Below are 25,990 nucleotides of genomic sequence, written 5' to 3'. Positions count from 1 at the left end.
TTTTTTTTCTCGATCATGAAAAATCATGAAAGTATCGATGAAATTTAAAACTTGAGATAAGTCCCGTACAAGATATCGCGAAACGTAATCGTAATTGCACCATTTCACTGCTTTTGATAACAGGAGCGTATTTATCTTCACGTTCAAATTTCAAACTTGATCGAACGCTTTCTGTATTTCTTAATCAGCAATATCTCTCCATCCATCCTTCGTTACGTAATTGTATTTATGTACATCCGCAGCGCAATATAAACGATAAGTTTTAACCCGTAAGACTTTCGATTTTTATCTAAGAAAATTAATTTTTTTTTTTTCACTCGACGTTTTATTCCTCGATCGTGTCTTGCCAGCAATAAAAGATGCGGCCTGAATTCTACTGTAATTTATTATTACAGCTGTTGACTCTACTAAATTATCGTTGAAAATATTGTTACGACATACGGCAAGACTGAAATTTTCACGCGATTCAACTGCCGTTGAATTCCGACGTACAATTTTTAATTCACTCGTCTTCTATCGATCAAATAATTACTTCACTTACAAATCATTTTCATTTCAATGCCGTATTAGTCACTGATACAAAATCAGTTGTCCGTACATTCGTTGGATCGAGTCTGAATCTTTAAATGTTAGTTAACTTTGAGTTGACGAAAGTTTTATCTAGCTTCAGAGAACTTTATCTCTTTCAATCGGCGGTCTTCGTCAAAGGTTCTGCACAATTCAAAATTGACCGCAGTTTCGATTTGTCATATTTTTTGCTTCAATCTTTGCGAAGCGATTGAATTTTTTAACTGCTAAATTATAAACAGCAAACAGTCTGTCTCCGTTAATAAGTATTTTCTATTTTTAGGTGGTTAAAATAAGGTCGAACAAAGCGTTATTACTTTTTCTCTGAATTGGAACAATTCGTATCAACCTGTTTTTAACGATTCTTTTTGTCGTACAGTTCTCGACCTCGATTCGAGTATCGTAATGCCTTAAACGTGAAGGTCGATTATGAAAAGATGTAATTGACTTTTTGACCCGAGTTGAGGGCCTTTTTCAGAATCTGATGCCCGTATGTTATATGTGACTGCAATTGAATTAACGGCAAGTGACAGACTTATTTGCGTAGTAGCTTACATGTACACACGTGCTCAATTGACGCAATTCTCATGACCGCGTTGAATGAGATTAGGAATTAAAATTTGAACTCGTGCATATTGTAAAAACCTATGGTTCGTGTTTTTAATGTTTTCTATTTTTTTTATTATTCTTCACCGGGCGTCACGAGTTTTAAACGAGAAATTAATTTCCATGGAATGCTAGAAAAAGATAAATATCTAGATTAGAAAAAAAAAATCATTTACGTGGATACATGATGATTTTCCAACTGTGAATAGCCTGCTGAACATTATTAATTATTTATGCCTAGGTCAGTACCACCTCAAATTTTAATATCTCTTTACCATGTGTAACTTTGCAATAGGAATAACCCAACTTATTTACTAGCAAATGCCAGAGTCGATTGTAATTAATCGTAATCTCGTCTTTATTATCAACTATACACTGTTCGGAGAAACTATGTATTGTACAAAAAAAATAAGGCGAATATAAAATATAAACAAATATGTTGATAAAAATTTTATCACTAATTAATTAATTACGAACCATTGCGCCGAGTTGAAACTGTTGATAAATCAACGAATTAATGAGTTCAAAAATTAAACTATTTATGTTCGAGCGATGTGGGGATATAAAACACGAAGAAACAACGGGGAAAAAAAAGCAACCACAATCGCGACTAAATCAAATCAACACCTCTGAGTAATATTGATGCTATCTCTCGGCTTGGAGTATTCGAACGTTCGCGTAGCGAAGAAATCGTAATCTCCTCGTCATTCAAATTGGAGAGACCGAAAGCGCCGGCTTAGATAAATAATTATTATGCGAAATAAAAAAGCTCTTATCCAGGTCGGATCAGCTGGCGGGATTTGCGGTGTCATAAGAGATATGACCATGCATACGTCGGTACATGTGATGTGTGAAAAATAATACTGGTACGTGGCACGACAGAAGAATTAGACAACGGAAATTGCAATTAGGAAATTTCAAACTATCAAAATTGACTAAGTTGATTTTTAAACGACATCGAAAGTGCAGTGTAAACTGAATGGCGAATCTCATGTCGTCGGCATCCCATTAAACGATCAAGAAGAATAGTGAAAAAATTTAGAAGAGTCAGGAAAATCGGCTGTTCGATTTGATATGGAAAGCCACGTGTGTATAATATTTATTATACCTGATATACGTATCAAGTGCAGATTTATATCTGCGAAATACTTTAAGAACTGGGTATAAAACTAATCCGACTCGAAAGATATTCGATCATGAAGTAGGATGTTGTGTAAAAGAAAGCAAATTCGGTATTTTCGGACCGACCGTAAGTTTGCAATATGAGTGGTAGAAGACGAATATCGCAAATACTCGAGGCAAAAAAACCGCTGCCACCTTTTTGCGCGCAATTCTTTACACAATAAGAGTATGTTATGCGTTTTTTTCACGAAATTGAGGTTAGGATCGCGTAATGTCAGATTTATTCGCGACAGCGCATGCGCGCGGTACAGAAAATACCAGTTTTAAGCCCTAGGAGTTGAACGCAGTCTTTTCTGTACTACGCGCATGCGCATTAGCGGATTCACGCTGCCGTTGTAGAGTCGGTTAGTTTGCGTACGGAAAACACACATGAAAAAACATGTTTGCGTTACGTAAAATCTTATTAGAGTCGTAGCAGGTTGAGCTCTGCATTTGTGCCAGTCAACATCTTATCTCTTTACTCACGTGGAAGATTATAGCCAAAATAAAAGTACTCTTATTAAAAGGCGAACCGGCGAAAGGTGTTTATTAAAGAGGGGAGACGTGCGTACAGTACGAAGGTCCAGCAACAGTCACTGTTGGTTTACAATAATGATGATCCGAATGATATCGTAACGTGATTTCAGATGTCAAACAAGAATCTCACGCAATCAATGGTAAACCCGAACCGATCCAATATACCGACCTTTATTTGTTTTTACAGACACACGCGCGTAAAAAATTGCTTGCAAAATTTCGTTCCTGATCCAACAACTTTTCGTCAAGTTCAGAAAATGTCAAATTCGACTGGTTTACATATGTGTTCGATATCGTGCAGTATTTCGAACTTTTAACGGTCTGTATACACACACATGATACGTATTGCAAAAACGTAACATCTGTGTCATAAATAGTACGCACTTCACTCTAGTACTTGTGACTATGTACATGCATAATACGATCTTCACACTTGTGTTTATCGGTGTGCAAGACTTGTGTACCTATAAAATTTACCCGTCGTAATTGTTTATTCGTAAATTTTACCTTGGCATGGTTTAACTAAACAAGACGCAAATAATATGCCCGTTTTATAAGTACGCTTGAATTAATTTGTACGGTAAAAATAATTGAGATGAAAGTTCGAGTGTGTCAGGCACCTAGTACAAAAAAACTCGACAGAGACCCTGACATCTCGGAGTTTGAATATATTATCATACCTATGTACCTCGTATCAGAAGCCTCTGATCATACCGAAGTGACAGTTACATTACCTGTAGATATTCCAACAGTTGTTTGAAGTCCGTTCAAGATAAACAGAACTCTGCAAAATGATTTTTTTTTTCCTTTTAGTCAATCGCGTATCGAAGTGTAAGGACGTTTAATTTCAACTCGTGAGTGTGTTTGAAATATTTTTAACCGAACGTCGCGATATTACCAATTAAAATAAGCAAAACGTTTATTTTTAATTAGCACAGCTGTTAAGTCGTATGCTCATTCACATTCAATACTTGCACTGTCGCCATCAACCTGCCAAGGTCAAAACTGGTGTGCAAGTACCATATTCAAAAAATATCATGTACAAATGGCATGCGCTTGTAAATTTATCCAAAGTCTTGTCCGATACTACAGATCTGTACATTTACTTGTCATGTTTGAATACGCCAAAGTATGAGATATGCGCTTAAATGAGCAGCTAACTGTATTGATACGATGCACACAGGGAAGATATTTCTCACATCGAGCACTGCATGTTTTTAATGCTTGAAAAAAATGATCAATTTTCCGTCGACATGTTTAATCAAGCATCGGTTACTTTCCTCAAGGCTGCAAGCATACGCTGTATGAGAGGAAACTTGAGAGCGTTGGTTATCTTATCGTCAGGGTCGGTTACAACTTCCAGAATTAAAAATCGCGACTCTTCGAATGAAATTGAAAATTATTTTCTACGGTAACATTTCCTAACGCCCACTAACTGGGTGTTAGCAGATGTAACCCGTGGGTAAAAAATTCGGTCAGGCTTTCCAAGACCTACGTTTAATCTAATTGCTCAGAAATGTGGTAAAATTTTTCCCGGTGACATAACCCAAGACGCTCGTTATCGCGCAGTAATTATACACACTCGCAATCGGTAATTGGCTTCTTTAGAAATATGGGTGTGCAGTGTAGATTACGCGAGAAGATTACGTTTCATTACGTGCTGATTGTGGAAACACGAATAGTATTTCGAGACGTAATTAAGAGCCAGATGTTTCATTGGCTGTCTCGACAGACCAAATGGATTGGCCTTTTTTCCTCTCAAATAACACACTGGCTGATAATCAGGTTCGCTGTAGCAATTCGCCAATTGGATTACAAGATCTTTTTCGTTCCTAATTAAATACTGATCGTAAATCATTCTCATACAATATTCAGATACGCAAAAATTCCACAATTCTCAGTTAATGTTCAGAAATCTATCACAATGAGTTACCCAATGTTGTACCGTCATTTGAATGACCGTTTGACCTCCTCTTTCGTCATACGCGATGATCCAATGATCGTCGAGATCTTTAGTTGCAGCGTTTAGTGTCTCCAATGTAAACTCGGACCCCGTATTGCGTATGTAAATTCATATGTTGCTGAAAAATTTTACTGCACATACAGGGTTGGGCATTTAAAGTCTGATACTGAAAGAAGTTTCAGATGAAAGTTACGTTGTTCGAGGAGGCCGTCTTACCGGACCACCTTGTTTCTTTTTCGGTGGAGGCGCTAAAGCTACGCCAAAGTCAACGTAGAATAAAAAAAAAAATACCTTGTTCCATTGAAAAAAATGGCGTTAACTTTGACGTAACTTCAGCGCCTCCAACGAAAAAGAAATAAAATGTTCCGGCATAACGGCCTACTCGAACAACGTAACTTTCATCGGAAACTTTTTTGAGTACCGTCAATAGTTTGAGTACTACTGCTCTGTCACACTTCAAATGCCCCACCCTGTATACGAATTGTTAGAAACAATTGTCGTGAAACAGCGTTAAAAAATTTTATCCCAGCAACATCAACATGTGCAGTGTTGTTCCGTACCAAGTGGCAATCAGCTCTTGTTACAAGTGCATGTCAAGGCCATCGGCATGGAACACTCGCCATCGGCCTCTGCCTAGAGACCGCTGTCGGGCTACTTCCGCATTGGTGGTATGACCATGACCCTGCGGTGTAACTTTATTACAGTCTGCTGCAGTTGGTCCTGCAATTCCATTAGTTCTATTTTAACTGCAGTTGGAGGATATCAAGAAATATATACATGGAACTGCAGTGTTCCCTTGTGAAGATAAAGGTGCAAGCCGAATGGATCAAGGACCAAAATGTCAAGTTTTATCATTCCGAAGAGCCAAAACTCTCAACGACACGAATTCCTGACAAATTAAAGCTCTAAATTGTCGAGTAATCCTTATGTTCTTGTTATAAATTTACCGTGTCCGATTTACATGTTGATCTTTTCGTAATTTTCGATATGGAACCGATGAATGAAGTATTTTTGTGCTCCTTTCAAGCGACGCTGCATGGCTTGGAGTCTAGTACTGATCAAAGGATGTTTGATTAGATTACGAATAGGGTGGATTGCGTACACGGCTCGCAAATATGCTTAAAGTGGATTTATGCAATGACGACGGTACCGCATTAAGCCCTGATGTGATGGATGGTTACTTGAACGTATTGTATTTCAACTACAGTCGAGTACGCGCGCACGCTTAAAACTGTCGTGATTTTCATCACGTTTTACTTAATTATCATTATATACAGCACAGAATTTTTTTGACACATGACTTATACCCGAGATAAAAAATAATTAATCAACGGCGTTCCGCTGTATTAATAATATTTTATATCAATTATACACTTTCTTCTGTACAGTCGGCAAATTTTTTATCACCACACCCACCGTTTCATATCATCGTAATTCGAGAATCGTTTTTGTTGTAGTTGGGATATAATTCGAGAAAATTTTTCCACCTTAAGATTTATGACGTTCCTTATCGGAAGATTTATTACGCTAAGATATCGAATCGTATTGCGTAACTCTGTTTATTGTGTATTTTCTTGGCAAATGAGCTAAGCTTATACAATTTTCATGCGTATACGTACGTAACAAAAGTTCAAGTTTATACCAACGCGTCTTACAATTTGTCACGTTTGTTTTTAGCACTATTCTAGTTTTAATAAAAAAATTTTAAAACTTTAATGACACAACGTTCTCCGGGTCTTAAGACCTAGTAAATTTGGCCTTAATTACACTAATGTATTGCCCTATTACCCTACTAAAAATTAATTATTCTGTGATAAATCACATTATGCTATGGCCGAAATTCTGATGTATTTTATGAGGCAATTTAAGATCTGAATACGACTTAAGGGGACCTTGTGGTCAAGCGGGTGAGAATTTGACTGCTTTTCAAAAATTTTTTTTTTTTAACGAACGAAATGAACAATGTTATTTAAATTTTGTATATAAAATATAGTACAAAAAAAATCGTATGGCGAATCATAGATTTCGATTTATGATTTGTTATGTATTTTATCGAGTTTTGGTCATAACGTTATGCGTTTTATCGCAAAATAATTTTCAGTAGGGTACAAAAGTACGAAAATAAATGATGAGAGTTGGAACTAATTATTAGTCACATGTAGCAAAATGACTATTATGTTTTAGTTATTTCATGTACGCAAAACGTTTGCCTATACACGAAATTCATATTATTTGACTTTGTTATTACGTTACGTGCATAGCAGCACCTTGAGGGTAAAGTGCGCCAGTCGATCTCGGCGTCGTTGTATATAACTCCAAATATCGAAGTCTACGTATCTCAAACTCAAAAAAGAGTTTAACAGCTCCATTCTTTGAGCAATACTGAACAAAAACAATCCAACGCATTTTCATTTGACGCAGAAATGAAGAAATGGCATGGATTCTGAGAAATTGTAGTAACAAATTCGTAGAATTCATCACATATATTTATTTCTGCGTCAATGAAAAATGTATCACAGTGTTTTTGTTCATAATTGCATATAAAATGAGGCTGTTGAGCCTTTTTCGCTTTTAAGATACGTGGATAACATTCTCAATTCTGTCTGAGTTATCTTAACCTCGTTTCAAACCACGTGAACTATGAGATACGAAATGTGTCGTTATTACAGAAACTAAGTTTTTAAAGTTTCAATACATTTTACCAGATGAAAGGAACTCTAATTTACTATCGTTTCACACGCGAGCTGAAGCAACCGACGCGAAGTACTATGAATATTTGACGGTAAAAGTTTCATGTTTCCTTTGTGTAAATATACCTTGTAAAAGAATGTGGACTCGTTGTTAAATTTGTAAGAATGACTGACGCTTGTCGCGCAATGTGCATGTACAGAGTGAATTCCAAAAGTCCGCATGTTCGTTGTCTCCTAAAATTCAAAGTTTGTTTCTATTCTAGGATCCAATGCGCACGCGCTTCAATCGGCGCAGCGCTGCCAACCTTCTGGTGGCAACAACTTGTATTCAAAGTGAAAATAGACGGTACTTTAAAACTTCAGAATCGTACAAAGATTTCACGGAGTACATTTTTGTTCTTTATATTCTATAATCGTATAATTATCATGATTTTGCTTCATTTCTCAAGGACCAAACAGATTTTAACCACGTTATTGACATTTTTACGTTGAAGAACGTTTCAAACCAACGATAAAGATTGTGAAATTTGCAATTACACAAAACAGTTGTTGGAGACTGGAAGAAAATATTATTTACTTTATTTTTGAATGTATAATTGAAAATATATAATCAGAAATATGAATTACTAGGAAAGTTTCTTCATGCTTCTGTAACTTGATTATTTTGCAATATCAGACTATCCAAAAAATGATTTAAATCCTTAGAATTTTTCCAGGACCATACATTTAGCGTACGGTTGGCAGCACTGAATCAGTGAGTGGCCGTTTGCCAGGGTGACCAACTGTCATGAATTTAGACGACAGTCGGCCGCGATGGATGTAACCTAAAAAATTTTTGAGGTTGCGTTTATAACGGTTGGTTGCCCTGGCTAACAGACTTGCTCGGATTGTAGCGCATGCGCATTAAATTTCAGCAGACAATGGATCATACAGTCGTTAGGAATTCACTCTGTATAACATAAACACGCACAAACAAAGTTGCCAACATTTCTATACTTTGTTTAAGTGATTATTATTACATGTACGGTATTACGATCGCATGATCGGTGCGCATTAATAATAATAATTATAATGGAAAGAATTTAAAGCTCGAAAGAGAAGAAAAATTTATTCTGATCGCATATTGGATTACTCATACATATATTATCTAATAACGTATTAGAGATCAGAGATCAGCTATTGGAAACTTCCACGAACTTCTCGTAGAGCTCGAATGAAACCTTGTTATTTTTTGTGAACTATACATGGAATGACTTTCTATTCCAAACAATCGTTCGTATGGCGCCGCTACAACTTTTCCGTCTCCAGTCAATACGAATATTTATTTTTATACGGAGGTTGACACAATCAAGATCTTACGTCAATCCGACTGTCAGTAATGTGCCGGCCTATAACATTAATACGCAAATGTAACAGCAAATGGAAAAAGTGGAGTGAAAATAGATCTACGAAAAATAAATTACGAACACCGAGTATAATCACTTGAATAATTTAGGTACTTATGACCGTGTTTGTGATCACCATAAATATTTCGTAATGAATTGCGATCGTAGCGTATTTTGCATTTTCAACTTCCTCTTTTTCTCTATTCTAATAAATTTGTGAAACCGATGCATATTTTTTATTTTTTTTCTTTGTATTTTCAGCCCACGCATTATATTGTACAAATAACTGTATAACTTTCTTTTTGACGAAAACATGCCTTTCGCTTACAAAACTTGCCATTTTTAAGGTCTTGTATATTCAACAATATTTGGCTTCATTTGAACGTTTTCAAATTCAGCTTTTTTGAAAAGAATATGTCGTTGTAATTTGTATATTAATGCAGAGAGTCTCCACTTTGGAGTCGTATCTTCATTGTTAAATTCCATACAAAAGTGAATGTTTGTATACAATTTTGCAGTCATGCGGTAATTCGATGCACGGACAAAGTAATATCAAATCCATCTACAATCAACTTGTATTACTGTGAAACCGTTTAATCGTGATAAGCCCAAGGTCTTGTCGAAATGAGGGTAATAAATCATCCTAAACGCATCGAAACTAAACTATTGTTGAACCGATATCCGGTTGGAAACATCGTCGTTCTATCCTCTATGTTCCACTATCCGTATATGGCAATCCGGGCACCGTATTTAACGATATTATTAGAGTGCAAAAAGTAACGCCACGAAAATATATTTGCGACGTGGATGAACAATGTTCCATTTATTATTTTGAACATAAGCCGTCTGGGAAAAAAAAAATACCTCTTGTAATGCGGTTCTCAATGTCTTGACAAGGCAGTCTTTTGATAACATGATTAATTAACGTATTATTTTTCCTTCTGTTTAATCATATCTTTGCCATTGTAATTAAACGATATTGTATCCCAAGTAACGCACAAATGACTTATATTCGACTTATTGCAGGCCGAATGAAATAAAGTCTTTGTTCATTCGCAATAGACAGCGTAAAGGTTTATTTTGAAAAGACTCGTCGTTATAAAAAAAAAAGGCAAAAGTCCAGTATCGACTATAAAATGGAGTACATTCGTGTTATTTCAAAACAGTTTCGTTGTATGTTACAAAAAAAAAAAAAACATTTGCTCTCGTCATTCAAATGTAATGAAAAAGTTCAAATTACAATGTTTCCAAACGAATCGATTGAATCATTAATAAAAAGATCCGATCTTAAAGGACCAATGGCAAAATATGCACTTCGAACAGCGATAAACATTTTTATTAGGTCCTATCATAATTCGGTGGTCACTTTTATTTTTTCACAGTTGTCCACCTGTTTGTGATAAGTTTGAGGTTACGTTACTGTTATGTAGTGTTGACGTTTAAATTTCAGAAAACATACGCAATTTGTTTTTACGCGCCGTTTTGACAACGGCAGAATTGAGGAAGTCTGTAACTGTGCAAGAACAACGCGCATTTTTGAAAATTTGTACTCTGTTGAATTATTCAACTGGACTATCGGGAAAACTTTTGCAAAAAGCAGTAGGCAAGAACGCGCTCAAGAAAAGTTCAGTGATTAATTGGATGAAATCGTTCAAGGAGGGACGGACAAATACCGAGGATGCACCGAGGTCGGGTCGACCGAGATCGCCTTCCGGACAAGAAAGGCAAGAACGAATCCAGGAACTGTTGCGATGCTCCAGTAGAGTGAGCATTAATGACATCTCCGCACAACTGAACATGCCTTTCGCATCGGTAGTAAGACTATTAAGAGACGATTTATGTCTGGTGTCCAAGCTCGGCGAATATGTTCCTCATTCGTTGTCGCCTTCCTAGAAGGAGAAGCGAGTTAATATTGCACATATGAACTTGTCGTGGCTTAGTCATCGCAAAGATGACTTAAGAAGATTCATTTGCCTGGACGAAAGTTGGGTCGAATTTTTCACCCCCCTTCAAAGACATCAAGCGCGCTCCTGGGTTGGACCAGGCACATCAGCCGAGCCCATACCACGCGCAGAGTTGCACGAGAGGAAGGTCTCGCTGATAGTGGGCATGGATGTTCACGGCGTGGCGTTTTGGAAAACTTATGAGGAAAATATCACAATGACAGCCGAGCGCTATAAATCGTTTTTAGAGGAATGTATCCCAAAATGGGCGATACATCGCAACATCAGAGCACCAGTTCTACTGCATGACAACGCTAGACCCCACAAAGCCTACGTAGTTCAGGAGTTAATCGAAGACAGGAGTTGGATTGAGTTGCCGCATCCACCATATTCACCTGATATGAATCCGTGCGATTTCAACTGCCTTGGCCATTTGAAGCGTCAGTTGTCTGGCCATCGATATAGCAACAAACCAGAATTGGATTCCGCCATTAACACCGCAATTACTAGCCTTAATGAAGATGGAACATTTAATGGGGTCAATGACCTCCCGTCAGTCTGGCAGCGTGTCATTGATAGCGGAGGGGACCACTAATTATTAAACAAAAATATCGTTTATTATTAAATAAAAAATAAAAGATTTGTTGAAAAATAAAAGTGACCACCGACTTATGATAGGACCTAATAGTTCACGGAATAGATCGAACCACTAATAACACATTATTCACCTTTAGAGGGCCGGCCTGGCTCTTCTAGAAGTCAGCAAAAAACCCGAATTTTCCACCGAACCTGTTGACCATTTATATACATCAATCATACCTTAAAAAAATATCGAATTTCAAAGAAAAAATACCGACCCTCTAAAGGTTAATGTTAGTCGACTCAGCAGGTAGAATTTTTGCAAGTCAAGTAAGATTTTAACGGTCATCTAGGCGTTTTTACTAATTTTGACCGTCTGAATCTTTGTTTGGGGTTCCGAACGATGAGGAACTCAATCGTTCCAATTGTAAAATTTGGCGCTGTTATGATATTTATTACACAACCCGATTTAAACGTGTCCTTAGATTAATCTGATAAGAAAATTTTCAAAGGTAAAAATCAATAAATGACAAAGTTCTCTAACCCTCTTTGAAATGGCTTATAAATTCGGATAGCAAAATTTAAATGTAAATTTTTACATTTCAAAAGCAATTTTGAATTCTTTATCTGAATATATGCAAAATTTTATAGGGAGAAAAAAATGTCAGGACAATAAAGTAAATTTTTCACCAAAATTCAATACCTACTTTTCATTTGATGAACCACAATCATCGAAATGTAATGGTAAAATATCGCATCACATAACAATATTACATAACATAAAATATTTACCGAAAACCCTTGAAATTGGTATTGCGTCACGAGCTAAAATTTGTTCGAGTAATGTTGTCAATTGCGAGAAGTTTCATACAATTTTCTCTTTACCGAAGTACCGGATATTCTGCAAAGTATTTTTCTCGACGTTGGGATGCTGCGAAAAATTGGAAATCGGTACTGATGTAACGTAAAACATCAATTCAATTCTTTCTTATTGATCTTTGTAAAGGTCGAAACCGCGTTAGCCACAAGATCTTGCATCCAAAAGAAATTTCTGCAATTGCGATTATTCTACGCACCTTAAATATTGTCATTTTATGTCACAACCGAAAAATATACACTAAGAGAAATTTTTAGTTTTTCGTAATTCCAACAATATTGGAAAATTTTTTTTAACGATACCTGTTTTACTCAATTTTTCTAGTTACCATAACAAATGAAATTTTTCTCAGTCTAGTTCCAAGTTCAAATTGAAAATGAATTTTGTAATTGTGCCCAGAAATTCCTACCAGTTCTTACTATTCTTTTTCATCATTGTCACTCCTACTGTATTTTCCTACAACTATTGCAACAATTTGACGTTGATTCATCGATAATTCGACGTTTAGGTCTAAAATATAGTATTCACAAATACAATCAGTCACTTGTACGAGATCGGTTTTTGTAATTCCAAAAACATTCTACCCCAGGATTTTCTAGTTACTTTATAAACAGTTGAACTTCTTCTCACTGCATCCTCCGTCCATCCGGACGGATTAAGCTTGCTTCATCTCTGCGTTAAGATCCGACCCGCAGCGTACTGCGCATGCGCAGAACCACGTATGGTTGCCTACCGTGCAGGAGCATCCAGTAACAAAAAGCAGCAGGTATAATCACTAAAACGGTTGTACAAAGTATCGCCGTGCGGCGTGAATATAAAAGGAACGAGCGCGTAGCGATTGGCGGGGAGGGGGCGGGGGAGAGAGCAGCGGGGGAGAAAGGGAAGAGGGACAAAAAAAGAAAAAAAAGAAACAAAGGAACCTCAAAGATGATCCGCGTTGGTCGCAACGTGCGCGCGATTCGACGTCGGTTTGTGTCGAGTCGACGAAAGTCGAGAGCTGCTGCTGTCGGGTGGTGGAAACCGTGATAACATCACGTGTACTACGGCCACTTGCCTCGTATAAGACGGGTTTCAGAGTAAAAACTGCACTCGAAGAGGATATCCGCCGGTGCTGCACCAGCATTCAAATCTCAAGACACGCCGAGCAATATGGGCAAGGATAATCTCACCGCGGTGCTTTACAAAATAAACGACCTCCGACTGGTGAGTAGTGTTCACAATTTTTCAGACACTTGGGGGAAACGTGTTGGAAAATTTTAATTTTGTTTTTTTTTTTTAATTCATTTTTTTTTCATACCCACGTTCCTCGCCAACATTGTCCGCAATTATTTCGTATATTCGCCTGATTTGCAACGAGATAAATTTTTGACGTTCGATATGTCGGAGGAACGAAGAAAATGACTTTATCGATATAGAACTGTGGCTATTAATGGTGATAAATGATCTCAGGAATACAGTTTTTGAATCGATTTCGAGATAACTGCGGTTGAACAATTTAGATTAGATAAATTTTTCGCTTTTATAGAATGATCGTACAATCTCGCGAAGCAAGTTAACGATTGATCGATAATCACCGTAACAGATGGGATTTTTACACGCGATTTTAGTTCCGCGTTTACGCTAATTTACATCGGCTTTTCATCATTATTTATTTACCGTTCGACGCGTCTCTGTCGAGTTTAGCATTTTCGAAGCTGCGCCGCGACACCTTACATACGTATATAATATTTATACACTCGTAACCCCGATACGGTCAAATTAAAATTCAATGCTGACCTAAATATTGCGTATAGTATATACTATATTCCTGTGTAGGAAGCTGAATACGGTATCGATTTCTTAGCGTGTGCCGCTCTGAGAGCTGAATTGTACGTGTATGTAGTGAGGTGGCAGTGACGTCCGCGAATAGACACGTGTATTCTCAGCTGTTGGGATTGCATTATTTGCGGATTGGCGAATTGCGCAAATTTTGCACATCGTATGATCCCCGAATAAAAACGAAACAAAAGAGGGAAACGTAAAAGAAAAAAAAAAGAAATTAAAATCAAAAAAAAAAAAAAATAATACACAAAGAAAGAGAAAGAATTCCATATTTTTCAAATATCGACTGCGTACGGAAGCGTTTTCTTTTCCTGATTATCGTTTTCATTTGGTTTTGTTTCGTTTATTGTTTGTTTTTTTTCTCTTCGTTTTACTTAAATAGTAAGCTCCTTCCGAGATTTAAATATAGAGGCATTTTTTCTTTACTTCACGTTTCAGGAACAAACTGACATTCCAGAGCCGAAAGATGATGGTAAGCCTTTTATTTACGGACTTGTGATTCGTCTGCTACTCACGTGTGACGTACAGCTTATTGATTAGGTACCATTACAATCCGACTTACAAGACTTTACGCTCAGCAAACGTACGAGATGAGGAAATAAAAAAAATTATAAAAAAAAAAAAAAAAAAAAAAAAAAAAAAAAAAAAAAAAAAAAAACACTATACTCGTCAAGTTTTTAGCAAATTTTCTGCAGAGACTCGTCTGAACAAGTATTGCAGGCAATTATTGAATATTGTAATGATTTGGAAGCACGCGTCGCTTTTTTACGCTTCAAGGTCGGTTTATAATTCCTTCCTCCAACGTAACTTGTACACGTTTTTCGTCAGCTTGCCGCAACACTCGTGTAACAGAAAGATCAATAAGCGAATGCGGATACGCGTGTTTTACAACACCTACGCACCCCAAGGCTAATGCCTGTGACTCGAAAAATTTACCAAATTTCGCAAAGATAGAATTTGTGTGTACTCAGTCGTTTTACGTCACGTATACGTACGATATAGCAATTTGTATGCCACGGCCAACGCTGATAACTGCCAACTGTAAGTTCTTGCTGTAAGCCACGTGGTCCGTTACGCGACGGCCGTACTTTCATTGATTAAAATAACAATTTCGCCAACACGTTAATCGTAAAACGGTTTCCGTAGGCTTGAGTGCCGCGAAACATTTTTACAGCTTGTATCGTTATAAAAAGAAGAATTAATTAAATATTAATTTGATGTAAGGTTAACTCTTGATCAACTAATAACGATAGTTTTACATTTAATATATACAAATATGCATATTTAACGGGCAAAGTAATTTGTTTTATCGACGTTTGGCGAAACAAGGAAAACTTTTTTCACGTAGCTTGCGATTGAAGAAAAAGTAATAAATGAATGACGGGATTATCTTGATTCCAGATACGGCAAGATACAGTTCGAACAAAATGTCCGTATTAACGTGTAATTCTATTTGCAGAAAAAGTGACAAACGAATGACAAATTTATCTTGATTCTAGATACGGCAAGACCGTATTAGTTGAAGGATATATCCATATTATTATATAATTTTATTTGCCAAATAAGACAAGAGCGTCTCCCATGCTATATAAATAATACGAATTTCTTAATAAGTGTCTGGAAGTTCCTTTGTTTTTTCCTCGTCTCCTTTTTTTTTATTTTTGCTTTCCGAACGGCAAGAATTTTTTTTTTTCGTAAAATCGACGGCAACCGAAATACGAACGGGTATTTCTTTTCGTTTAAGCGCGCGGTAACTCCTGTTATTTTTTTTTTCGGTTATCGGATCTAAAAAATTGAATGTCAGATACAGGAGGGATCCTTGAAACGCAACTATGTCCAGTTAGTTATGCACGCGGCTGAGGTATAACACAGCTCAAAGATCGGTTTCATAATTGTATAGGCTGGCGTTGATTCCATCAGTGTACGAAGATTTATCTCTATAAAGCCAATCGATGGCAATCGACGCGAAACGTACTCGTGTTATATTTTTAGCCATTGACCGTTATAGACATTCCGATATTGCCTAATGCAATATCTGTAACAAAACTATTTTCACTTTGACCGCACGTTTTACTCGACACGCTTGTACTACACGACCATCGGTCATAATCGGAAATCTCACACATTGATATTAATTGTATCTTTACGACTCCATAATACTTGTCTTCATTATACGCACGAGACAACGATCATGTCATAATTTTATACTGTCCAAGGAATCCTGTATCATATACACACAGAGAAATGATTTTTTTAGTATTCTCTATCTCTCTCTCTCATTTTTGAGTATTCGAACTCAACTTACCGAGTTGTTATACTTTTTGGAAAAATTATTTCGCGTCAAATTATCCACTCATGTTAGTTTCGATTCGGAAATATAAATGATCGCTTTTCGCCTTGTTTCGTTGTTAGTTAAATTTCGTTCAGTCAAACGAACACGAGTCGAATCAACAAGTATCTTTTCACTGTGTGTCCAGTTTTATTTGTGTTGAATAAATCTGATCTCCTTAGTGACGAACATCGGGTTTTCGGTTAACTCGACAATTTTCGCTACTAAGTGCTAATTTTCACAGAGGTACTGCTGGAGATGTCTTGCGTTGGGATTTGTGGCTCCGATGTTCATTACCTAGTGAACGGTAGAATAGGCGACTTCGTAGTTAATTCGCCGATGATCATCGGCCACGAAGCAGCTGGAATTGTCAGCAAGCTTGGGAAGAATGTGAAAAACCTCAAGGTACTAAATTTCGCTGGTGCATACAGAGATTTTCTTCGTACGAAACTGCAGCTTGATTCCACGCAAGGGAAAATATTCTTTCAATTCAATCGATATCATCGACTTGTACCTAAACTTGAATTAAAAAAACAAACAAAAAAAAAAATAAATCGATAAAAATTATACCGAATATCTGCAAGATTTACGATGATTTCAAACTTTCCACTGTCGAAACCGATGAATTTCACTCGAGTCGATACAATAATTAAAACAGCTTAATTTCGCAGTTTGGAAAATATTTCTTTCGAATCGTTGAAACTGACGAATTTTACTGAATCCGGTACAAAAATTGGAGCAGCTCGATTCGATGTGGGGAAAAAATTTTTTTATTCAACAGGTGTCATCGTTCATGACCTAGAATTAAATAACCACTAAACGGTGAAAATTATTTTGGATACCAAATTTCCGACAATTTAAACTTACTTAAGATGTGTTGAATTATAATTAGAATTAATCATGCAAACAGAAAATTTTTTCCACCAGTTAAAGTCCGACTAATTTGCCTCTCAGCTGCTTACGTTTGTAGAAAATGTCATGCTTGTGGTAAAGTATAAGGAAAGTGATAAATAGCGAAACTAAATCGGTGAACGGGGTTCAAGGTTGGCGACCGTGTCGCCATCGAGCCGGGCGTACCTTGCCGTGTGTGCGAGTTCTGCAGAAGCGGACGATACAACCTTTGCCCCGAAGTTATATTCTGCGCAACGCCACCCGTTCACGGAAATCTTAGACGATTCTACACCCACGCCGCCGACTATTGTTTCAAGTGAGTAACGTATCGAGTATTCAAATTTTCCCGCCAATTTCGTTTCGTGTCAGGGTTGCCAAAATAAGGACGGAATTCCAAACCGATCGCGTTACCGAACCTTGTGGAAGTAATTAAGCCCGAACTCCGGTATATTTCTGATACTAGCCCAGAGCTATCGGTCGACCGTGGCCGAGACCTAGAATAATATAATGGCAGTTGGTGACCTACTACGTGACGTCAAACTCATCTTAGCAGTCCCAGTTCATCGACCTCTTCGCACTAATTGACTTTAAGACGACTATAGTATGGATGTATTATCTCAAGGGTATTGGAGGGGTATTCGCATACACGACACAGGAATGTACGCTACCGTGAGTGACTTTCGCCCCCTAAATTCTCGATAACTAAGAAATATTTTGAGCATTTTTTCGGTGGAAATGGTACCTTGGATACAATTGTGGTGGGTGCAGAAACAGTCGGGGTAAATCAATAATGAGTCTGATATTGGAATAAAATATTGGCAGAATAGCCTATGAACAACTAAAACACAGATGCATCACATTGACGCAACAAACATGGCCGCCGTTCGAGTCGAATGTAACGACATTTTAAGGTTGGAATGACTCTGTGCGCTCTGCAGGCGCTGGGTATGTTCCAAAACCTAAGCCTAGAGTTGAGTTGAGTTGAGTTGAGTTGAGTTGAGCTGAGTTGAGTTGAGTTAGGTTTAGTTTAGTTGAGTCGAGTACAATCAGCTGATTCTCGATTCAGCCATGAACGAAGGAGAAACGCAGATATTTAAACGAAAAATCGGTGTTAGTGTTGGAAAAGAAATTGCAGCGAAAGTGAACGACTTGGTGGCAAACTTGAAACATAACCTAACTACGTCTGACTCTACCCTAGGCAGTTTTTAGTTGAGTTAAATTGCCAACTCGCAAGTTTCGGAATGGTAAAAGTTCACGACCAATATTTAGAGTTGGCCAGAGGGAACGCAACCACTGAGGACTGTTTCACTCAAACCAATATCTAGGAAAAATAGTTAAATCGCAAAACCAAGTTATAAATTAGACGAAATTCTGCGATAATCTAACAGGCGAATATCGTTATTCTGCCTATATTCACATTTATTTTCAAACAAAAGATGTGTACATCTAATTACGGGATCAAAACAGATGCAATTTAAAGTAGATTTCACAATCATAAAAAATGATTATTACTGTCATCACTTTTATAGTGATGTTTGAGATTTTTTTCATGGTGATTTTCGACACTTATACATTGAATTTTACCACGTAATTTCGAAAATCGTTTGACCAAATCTAAGATACACGGCACTTTACGTTAGAGGCTATAAAAAGTATCGATCTGACAAAAGATCTTGATCACTATACTCGACGGTACTTCCAGTATAATTGAACTGCTTTGTGAAAAGTACCACTAAACATACTATTTTAAAGCGGCTTAATATCCCATTATGGATCGATGCCAATAATCTCGTTACACAATATTTAAACCATGCTGAGCTACGTGACCCAGATTTCGAATCAACAAAGTTATGCCAGAAAACATGACGACGTGCATGACGGATTAGACCGTGTGGAAAATCGGCGAAATCGCCGAGTCACGCCCGGATTTTGTGCAATTCCGTGTGGCAATTTCCGAACGAGTAATCATGTTCTTTGAAACTGTCAACTCGGCAAAGTAACGAATCTCGCTACGAATCTCGGCCTTTTATAAGATTGATGTTTGATTGATTATTGGTGACTTTTGTACGTTGATATTTATATCGGTTCGGTAGTTATATCAAAATACCAATCATGACTTGTTTGTAACTTGAATTGTGATCCTAAGGAAGAATCGTCCTTCGTTTCACCTACCGTGTCACGAACGACGTTCGAATAGCTAATAAAGCACGATTGTTCAACGCAGGTTGCCGGATCATGTTTCCCTCGAAGAAGGCGCACTTCTGGAGCCTCTGTCCGTTGGTGTCCATGCTTGTCAGCGGGCCGGAATCACCCTGGGATCCAAAGTGCTGATTCTAGGTGCCGGACCCATCGGCTTGGTCACTCTCCTGGTCGCGAAATCCCTCGGAGCTACAAAAACCGTGATTACAGGTACGGTCGAATTCCATTTGGAAGCCTAGATGCGATGTAGACATTAACGAACAGCAATTACTCACGTCCTGAAATCGGAACACGCTTTATTCCTGGCCTAGAACTTCGTACAGGGACAATTTCGGGTGACTGACCTTGAATATCGCGAAATCAAGGCTGCTTCCACGTCATGTAATCGCGTAATAATGTACAGAGAGTGCTTCGAGTAGTTTTACGAAATGGAAAGTCTTACCGTGCGTCAGGTCAAAGTCTCCGTGTGTTTATGGCGGCAGGAATGCGGTTGGATTAAACGGGTTATAAGCCAGAATGTATCCAGGAACGATTTTTCGCTGATTATTTGAATCCGTTTTCCAGAAATCTGAATTTTCATCTTTAACTATAGAGAGTTTATAGCGTCTATTGCATCACTATTTCATTATTTCGAGCGCAACTTGTCTGCGCGTGAATGGATTTTTAGGTAAAATTTATAGAGCTACTTTACACGTGTAGTAAAATAATTCCAAGTGGTCGTCAATAACTGTCTGGAGACGGAAACGTGCAAATGTTTTTTTTTTTTTGGGTGAATAAATTAAAACTTGGAGAGGTAAAAAGGTTGTCGTTCTCCAATTCGATAAGTCGTTATAGAATGACATAATCTGACACTCAGATTTCATCAGATCAAAAAAAAAGGAGTTACAACTCAAGTCCAGTTAATAGCTAATACAAATGATTTATAGTTGTTCGAAATGTCGTTGCTAATTTTCTTTGGAAGTATAAGAATAAAAGTATTCTTACATCGTTGTATCGAGAGGCAGATATAAAATAGCGTAACTCTAGGAATCTTCTTCATTACTTAGATCTTCGTGAACGTTGAAAATAATTAGTCAAATATTTATAAAGCTGTATTTTCCAAGTGGCTGAATAATCAAAATCAAAAATATACATATACTTTCTTCTTTGACGAATTCTGCAATTCTGCTTATCTGACCATCGGACAGTTTAAATGATATCTCTCGAAGTGTGAATTATTTTGGCAAATATTACGAATTTGTCATTGGTGATATCCGTTAGAAAAAAGAAAAAAACCATTCCAAGGTCAATCGTTTCCGATACATTAGTGAAAACCTTTCGTTCTACGTAGATTCCACATCATCGCCACGGTCGGTGCGTACAACGTTATTCTTTTTTATTATATCTGAACGCTTGTGGGAGGATTCCATGCATATTTTCACTCACAGTATCTCGTGATAATACTCCGTTACTCGTAGTATTCACTAGGAATGTTCAAATGAACCACGTGCATGTCAACCAACGAACCACATCTGCTATCTTCGGAGTGATAAATGATTGGGACTTGTACGCACCGACCGTTTTCCAACTTTTACTTCCCCGTGACAGAGCACAGGTCGGAATTATACTGGCCGTTTTATTTTTCTTAAAAGGCTGCGAAAACTTGAAAATTACCTATAGATAATTACGATTAATGGTTAATGGTTAATGGTTAGTGGAGAAGGGTTTCCCAACATTTTTTTCATTTCGTGATTTAATTTAATTTTAAACGTGAATTTTTTTTAAGTCTTATTACAGATTTAAACTAATGGTATTTGTTATTGAAATGTTCGTTCATCGGTTATGTTACCAAGCAGTTTTATCTCGTGCAATAAGTATCTTTATTACGGGCAATAAACACCAAGCATATTATATTGTCGTCTTACCAGGAATCTACCGAATAAATTATTACTGATAGTAACTCATAAAAATTAATTACTCGTCTTGGTACAAAATAAGGGTGATTCTTATCAGTGCAGACGCTCATTTGCCTCGTGGTTATACCGAATCGTGAGTGCCGTTGAACAGTACGCAGGCTATTTTAATTAATCTTGTAACAATATGCCAGATTCTGCAGCATGGTTAACAGAATATTCACGCTTTGTATTGTATTCAAATAAATGTTTATCAATTTTACTTCACATCAAAAGGAAACGGTGAAACTTAGCATACCGAGCAACAAACTTCGCATGCGCAAACGAATCGAACTCGATTAGTCGTCGAAATCGTACCGCGACAATATTTTCGTTTGCAAATCAGAGCAGCCAATTTGATGGGAACGGCAAATGAGATACATTTCAAAACCTCTCGCGTTAAGTGGCAAATCAAAATTATGTTTTCACGGTAGCTGATGGCCATCGGTCAGTTGACAGTTAAAATTAAAAGTTTGCCAAGCCTTTCTGAATCGTGACATCAAGCGTTTGAGATTCGCTTTACTCTTAAAAATTCTCATCGCCTACATAACCTCCATTAGCCGCGTTTTATACAGCTAAAGCTTAAAGTCATATAGCAGTCCTACTCTTACCGACCGAACAAACTGACCCTTCCTCTTTCTAAATTAAATAAAGGAACGAACGGAAAGAGTTCAAATTTCGAAGCAGAGTTCGGGACAGTTACTCATATCCTGAAAGTGGTTAAAAAAATCTGCGGTTTTTGACACGCGTTAGTATTTCCACATTTCCCGTATTTCGGAGGCCAAAAGTGCATTGTGGAGATAATTTCCGCGATTCCGGAAAGAACCAGAAGTAAAATAAGCTTTCGCGGGACTGTTTTCATACAATATTGAAATCGGTAAACGAAAACTAAAAATTACAAAAATAATAACACGTGTCAAAAATCCACTCATTTTTTTTTTTATGTTCTCCAGAATATGAGTCATTTTTCTGAATTCAACTACGACAGAGCGATTCACCGTTGAAATTTGAGCCCGTTTTGTTGATTTTTATTTAATACAGGAGGAAAAAGGTTGAGTCTGCTCGGTCGGTAAGGGTATAACTGCTGTACGAGCTTGGACTGGTCAGCTTTCACGAATATCCAAGAAAACTTGCGCGTGCGCAGTCGGACGTTCGGTCTGCTAAATTTCACCGTTTCGTTCTTTCGATACGAAATAAAACATTCGTGAAACAGCTAATTGAAATGAATTTTCAGACCTCGTACAGACCCGACTTGACGTGGCTAAGGATTTCGGCGCCGATGCGACGCTTTTGGTCCAAAGATCCGACGACGAAGCAACCCTGGTCAAGAAAGTTCACGATCTGTTTGGCTGCGAACCAGACAAGACGGTGGATGCCTCAGGTGCCGAATCCTCGACTCGCTTGGCGTTGCTGGTCAGTTTTGACGGTTGATTATACGAGTCATCAGTTTCCAGAATCAATTTACAGTCTCAATCACTGCTGGTGTTAATTTTAGGCTACTAAGTCGGGTGGCGTAGCTGTGCTCGTCGGAATGGGCCCACCTGAAGTAAAACTTCCTCTCGTCCAAGCGTTGGCCCGAGAAATCGACATCAGAGGAGTCTTCCGTTACGTTAATTGGTGAGTTGGAATCGTGCTTATTCACTAATCACGCCTAGGAAAATTTAAATTTTTTTACTTAATGGTTCTTGTAAAATGCATGGCGTCGTTGCGATAACGATCTAAATATTCTTTGACTACAAGAAAAAAGGTGATAACAAATGTGTTACGAGTTAATGGTTCGGTGTGATTGTAATTTTTAATGCCATATCCTACTTTTGGCATCAACGTTAAATGATCGTGATAGTTACAAGGGAAACTAAAGTACGAATTACCTCAACTGTAAAGAATAATAACACGTAATAGATTTTCTGGTTTTATCTGCAAAACACATTTTCATTTTGTACCCAGAATTATGTTGTTCGTCTATCGATCCCAACTATAAATTTTTCTCGGTGCATTTCCATAAAGAATAGATCAAGTCGGATATACAATTTTGCCATTAAAGTCACCCTCACCTATTGAGCTTTGGATAAGCTTTACTGCACTGCTCGCAAAATTTGTAACACAGTTCAGCTTTTTCATACACTTGACAAGTCATTTCGAGTATTCGTTTGGTTTTTTTCCCGTTCATATATGTTATTCGTATATCCAGAAATCTGCAGAAATTCGATTCCTCGATCATCCGAGCATACCTACTCCTATAACGATCATTACAAAAGTTGCAATCAAAAAAAATCTAATCCAACGCGAATGTCGTTCGTATTATGCACATTGATGCTAACGACAATGTTATATCTGTGTTTTAGTTATCCAACCGCATTGGATCTCGTTGCAAGTGGAAAAGTTAACGTGAAACCGTTGATAACGCACAACTACGACATCGAGCAAACGCACGAAGCATTCGAGACAGCAAAAACGGGCCGTGGCGGTGCTATAAAAGTGATGATTCACTGCAAACGTTCTTGAGATATAATTTATTTCATAGGTGTTGCTATGGTTGCCGTCAAATTTTTTAGAATAATTTATTTTTGCTTCGGGCATATGTTAAATTACCAAATAAGCAGATAGAAAAAAAAAAAAAGAGGAAATATAATTTTAAAAAAACTCATTCCGTCGCAGTGTACTTGATGTTGAAAAATCAATAATCCTGTGATATATTGTAACGCGTAACGGGTATCAATTATGTGTAGAAAGAGAGAAAAAGAGAGAGAGTTTTGTCAATGAAGGTAAAAAACAACCGCATTCAATGTCTTGTAACAATCAAGTTCAACGAGTTCGATCTAAAAAAGTGATAAACAAAAAAAGAAGAAAAAAATAATAATAATAATAATAATAATAATAATAATAATGAAATAAAACGAGAACAATAAGATAAAAATACTATGGTACAGAATGGATAAATTTATTCCAGTTGTTTAAAAACACTTAATTTTCCTAAATAACATATTTGCGTGACTGTACAAGTGAGTAAAACCTTTGGAAATTAATCAACCTTGTATATATCTTCACCATCTTTCTATACTGCAAAAATAAATAGTACATTATGTAACAAGGGAATAAAGTCGACTTTTATTCCTGCGTTACATGTAAGACTTTATTTTCGACTCAACTCTGGCCGGAATATTTATTTGAAAATTGGGACTTTTAAATTGGGCTCATGTTTCCCGCAAATGCGTTTTAAGAAAAAATATGCCACTTTTGTCCCTCTTTTGAGGTCAGAAAAGTTAACTTTACGGTTGAGTCGGAAATAAGTAAAGTAAAATAAAGTGCGGCAATAAAACTTTGTATGAACTCGCCCGATGGAAGAATTTATTGTAAAATAAAACTATTAAAAATTTGAACTGTCTCTAGTGCTTATAGTTCAAAACTACAACAGTTGTAGGTATGCTTAAAAAAAATTACGCACGGTATTTCAAAATACTTACAGGGAAACATAGAAAATACTGTAGTTAAACTTTTCGGACCGCTGTACAAATCTTTAAATCGAATTTAAAAATCTATTTTCGAAGTCTCTGTCAACGATTCGAAATATATTTTCAACTTTTTTCGCCAGGATTGAGCTTTTCTACCGACTATCTGTTATTGCGTCCAAGTTTTGATCCAGGTCAGTATTATGAGACTTCTGTTTTGGGGGCCTGGCTGATTGCGTTATTACTTTGCGATTACGACTAATAATAAATCGAAATCTTGTTTGTTCACGTAAGCAAAGTGCTCGTTACTTAACTATCGAGGCGTTGGTTTTATTATTCCCGGAGAACTTAAATTAACTGAAACATAATAATGATAATGAAGATTGCAGAATTCAATGTAACCTCCGGATGATTTGAATATCTTAGCAATTATAAGAGTTCAACGTTTTTTTTTTTTTGTTTATCTTATACAAATTACATTCTGTAAAGCTTTCTGCGGATATATTCTGTTCATTCATATACGAGACCAGAAGCTTAAGATAGATCTCAAGAACCGAAATAAAAACTTATCCGCTGATTTCTGTGCGTAGAGAAATTATGCAATCTCAACAATGACATGGCGTTGCGCTAACTCAGTCTCAGTACGTATATAGTTTTTAATTATAAGAAAAAGCTTTTTTCAACATAATCCAGGCTGAGTTTGTCATTCATCACTTACCTCATTTTCCCCACCATTTTAAAACGAATAGTCAAAGTTTTTACACAATTTAAAGCCATAGTTTCTTTAATTTTTGTAAATCCATTATCAGATTTTGCCAGCCTATGAAATCGAGGCAAATGGTTATATAGCTAGAGTTTTTATGGCGGAAAAATATTGCACGAAGTCAATAATTCACTATTGTTAAGTTGTAATAATTTCGCTAGTTATGATTCTATGATAGAGTGATGGAAAGTGGTGGATAATTCACTTGCGCGGAGAATTCGCTTACCGAGAAAAATTAGCAACAAGTCATAAAAATGTATCGAACAATGTTACATCATGATGCTCTCGTTTCAAAATAA

At 37.0% G+C, this 25,990-nt stretch overlaps 2 protein-coding genes across 3 annotated transcripts; both read left to right on the top strand.

The window, feature by feature from the left end:
- The first annotated feature begins 10,829 nt into the window (after positions 1–10,829).
- LOC107221975 (histone-lysine N-methyltransferase SETMAR) lies at positions 10,830–11,447 on the top strand. The gene has a single exon (XM_015661164.2). It carries the CDS (start codon positions 10,830–10,832, stop codon positions 11,445–11,447), a length of 618 nt encoding a protein of 205 aa, XP_015516650.2.
- A 1,799-nt stretch (positions 11,448–13,246) lies between these two features.
- LOC107221980 (sorbitol dehydrogenase) lies at positions 13,247–24,085 on the top strand. Of its 2 annotated transcripts, XM_015661170.2 has the most exons (8): positions 13,247–13,511; positions 14,568–14,601; positions 16,703–16,863; positions 17,502–17,665; positions 19,574–19,758; positions 22,714–22,892; positions 22,975–23,096; positions 23,825–24,085. In XM_015661170.2, exons 1-8 carry the CDS (start codon positions 13,458–13,460, stop codon positions 23,982–23,984), a joined length of 1,059 nt encoding a protein of 352 aa, XP_015516656.1. In that variant the 5' UTR covers positions 13,247–13,457; the 3' UTR covers positions 23,985–24,085. The 2 variants fall into 2 exon arrangements, with proteins under 2 accessions (XP_015516656.1, XP_046591836.1); XM_046735880.1 differs by lacking the exon at positions 14,568–14,601.
- The last annotated feature ends 1,905 nt before the right edge of the window (positions 24,086–25,990 follow it).

This window comes from Neodiprion lecontei, chromosome 3, assembly GCF_021901455.1.
Source record: "Neodiprion lecontei isolate iyNeoLeco1 chromosome 3, iyNeoLeco1.1, whole genome shotgun sequence".
In the NCBI taxonomy this organism is placed as follows: Eukaryota; Metazoa; Arthropoda; class Insecta; order Hymenoptera; family Diprionidae; genus Neodiprion; species Neodiprion lecontei.
Note: the sequence above shows the minus strand (reverse complement) of the source record. Positions and strands in the feature narration are given on the sequence as shown.